This window comes from Anneissia japonica, unplaced genomic scaffold (assembly GCF_011630105.1).
Source record: "Anneissia japonica isolate Jap-2015-1 unplaced genomic scaffold, ASM1163010v1 scaffold225260_len1846_cov125_single, whole genome shotgun sequence".
NCBI lineage: Eukaryota > Metazoa > Echinodermata > Crinoidea > Comatulida > Comatulidae > Anneissia > Anneissia japonica.
In genome coordinates this window covers 1-1,846 of record NW_022746592.1, presented here as the reverse complement: position 1 = coordinate 1,846, position 1,846 = coordinate 1, and the positions used below count along the sequence as shown (strand labels likewise).

Genomic DNA, 1,846 nt, shown 5'->3' with positions numbered 1-1,846 from the left:
GAAACACAAGGACAGGGGAAAATGCACAGTATACCATGACACTTCCCTACTTTCCATCTGGAAAAACAAAGCGATGTGCTTTTAGAATGAGGTAAGAAACTTGATGATGTGTAATTTTATGGGAGTAATTTTTTTTTTTTTAATAGTTCGGGGAAAAAAAAAACAAACAATAACTACGGTATATGGAACAATAATTATTTAAGTTCATTACAAAAAATAATAGTAATGCAAATGCATTTGCCACAGTTCGAGAGAGACAAAAGCTAAAAGCTAATCTCAAGTACTGCAGGGGCAGATTTGGGAGGAGGAGGAGGGGTTTTTGAGCCAGCCCTGCACCCCCACTTTCTAGAAAGTAAAAAAAATAGAAAAAGGGGAAGAAAAAAAAAATTATTGATGGGCATCTAGGAAACTTCCAGGGAATTCCCCAGACCCCCCTGGGGTAGTGTTGCCTTTTGGACAACTCTTTTTAATATTATTTTTATTTCTCAATTCAGGTATAACATTAGTACAGACGATTATGATCCAGCCAATACTGATGCCAGCCACAATCAGAACTAGTGAGTATACAAGCTATGTTTGAGGAGTAAATGTTAAAATTGGCTTAATTATATCAAAATCTGCATGTGTGATTTATGCACACAACTATACTTAGTGTAATATTCAAGATCTGAAACTGACCATGAACAAATAGTTTACTATTATTTACATAAACAGCCTTATAAATTATATGCTGCAGTTATCAAAAACTCATGAATATCATGGTTGGTGGTAATGGTAGAGATGGTTATGATAGTAATGATGCTAAATGGATGACTGTGACAATAGACAAAACAGCGATTTATCGCTGTTGACGAAATATAATAAATTAAATAAAAATTGGACAGTTGCCTTAATGATGATGATGATGATGCTGAAATAAATGGTAATGATGATGATGACGATGGAAAATGTTATGAAGTTTATAAGCTAATAATAAAGTTGTGATGATTCTTATAATTTTTTAATAAGAGGGTTTTGTAGCTTGATGTTAATTTGAATTATGATGCTGCACATGTTGATTTTGTGGATATTAAACAACCAAGTTACATTACTAACTACATTTTATTTTTTACTGAAGTCAAACAGGCGAGATATCACCGATCCAGAATAATCCGAATGTGGACGTTGGGGCAGACAGCGTTCCATTGCGTCTCGCTGTTAACACCGCTCAGTACGGCCGCGTCTTTCAAGACAGGTCACACGCCTTCAAGATTGTACCCCGACCAAATCGTAAAGGCACGTGCTTTAAGTTTACAGTTACTTTACATTTATTTCAATTAACTGTAATTTAAATGCTTTTAATGTATTGTAGGTGCTTTTAATTAATGTAAGTTATTATATTTTACATTATTTTAATTTCATTGTTATTATAGTAATGTTAATATGTGGTGTTTATTTCAGGTATTGAATCAGCAAAGATCGTAAACTTAAACGTGCGTGGAAAGCGCGGCAACATAGTTCAGGTGTACCCAGCGATAGAGTATGATTTCACGCCAACACGGTTGGAGATTAATGAAGGTGATATGATCCATATACAGTGGACAGGTATGATGACCACAAACATACGTTGTGTTTAATATGTTTTATATCAATACCCTTAGGGCTATGGTCAAATACAAACACCCTGTACATAATAATGCCAAGTAATTATATAGCACCGATTCCAAATCAATGATCAAAGGCGCTGAGCGTTACTACCCCTGGTCACTGGGTAACATACAATGGCAAACCAGTACAAAGTCCAACCTTCTCTACTCCCTGGGGAGTATACCTAGTTGTGCAACCTTCTCTACTCCCTGGGGAGTAT

At 35.5% G+C, this 1,846-nt stretch overlaps 1 protein-coding gene across 1 annotated transcript; it reads left to right on the top strand.

The window, feature by feature from the left end:
* The first annotated feature begins 6 nt into the window (after positions 1–6).
* On the top strand, positions 7–1,738 carry LOC117120255 (protein DD3-3-like). Its single transcript, XM_033265271.1, has 4 exons — positions 7–91; positions 495–557; positions 1,118–1,275; positions 1,441–1,738. The coding sequence occupies exons 1-4, from the start codon at positions 36–38 to the stop codon at positions 1,614–1,616; spliced, it is 453 nt and encodes a 150-aa protein (XP_033121162.1). The 5' UTR covers positions 7–35; the 3' UTR covers positions 1,617–1,738.
* The last annotated feature ends 108 nt before the right edge of the window (positions 1,739–1,846 follow it).

What these genes read in the sequence shown, in the direction of transcription:
- LOC117120255 (XM_033265271.1), top strand. Translation starts at nt 36, where the DNA reads ATGACACTTCCCTACTTTCCATCTGGAAAAACAAAGCGATGTGCTTTT. An exon ending in CGATGTGCTTTTAGAATGAG is followed by an intron (nt 92 to 494) that starts GTAAGAAACTTG and finishes TTCTCAATTCAG; the next exon opens with GTATAACATTAGTACAGACG. An exon ending in GCCAGCCACAATCAGAACTA is followed by an intron (nt 558 to 1,117) that starts GTGAGTATACAA and finishes TTTTTACTGAAG; the next exon opens with TCAAACAGGCGAGATATCAC.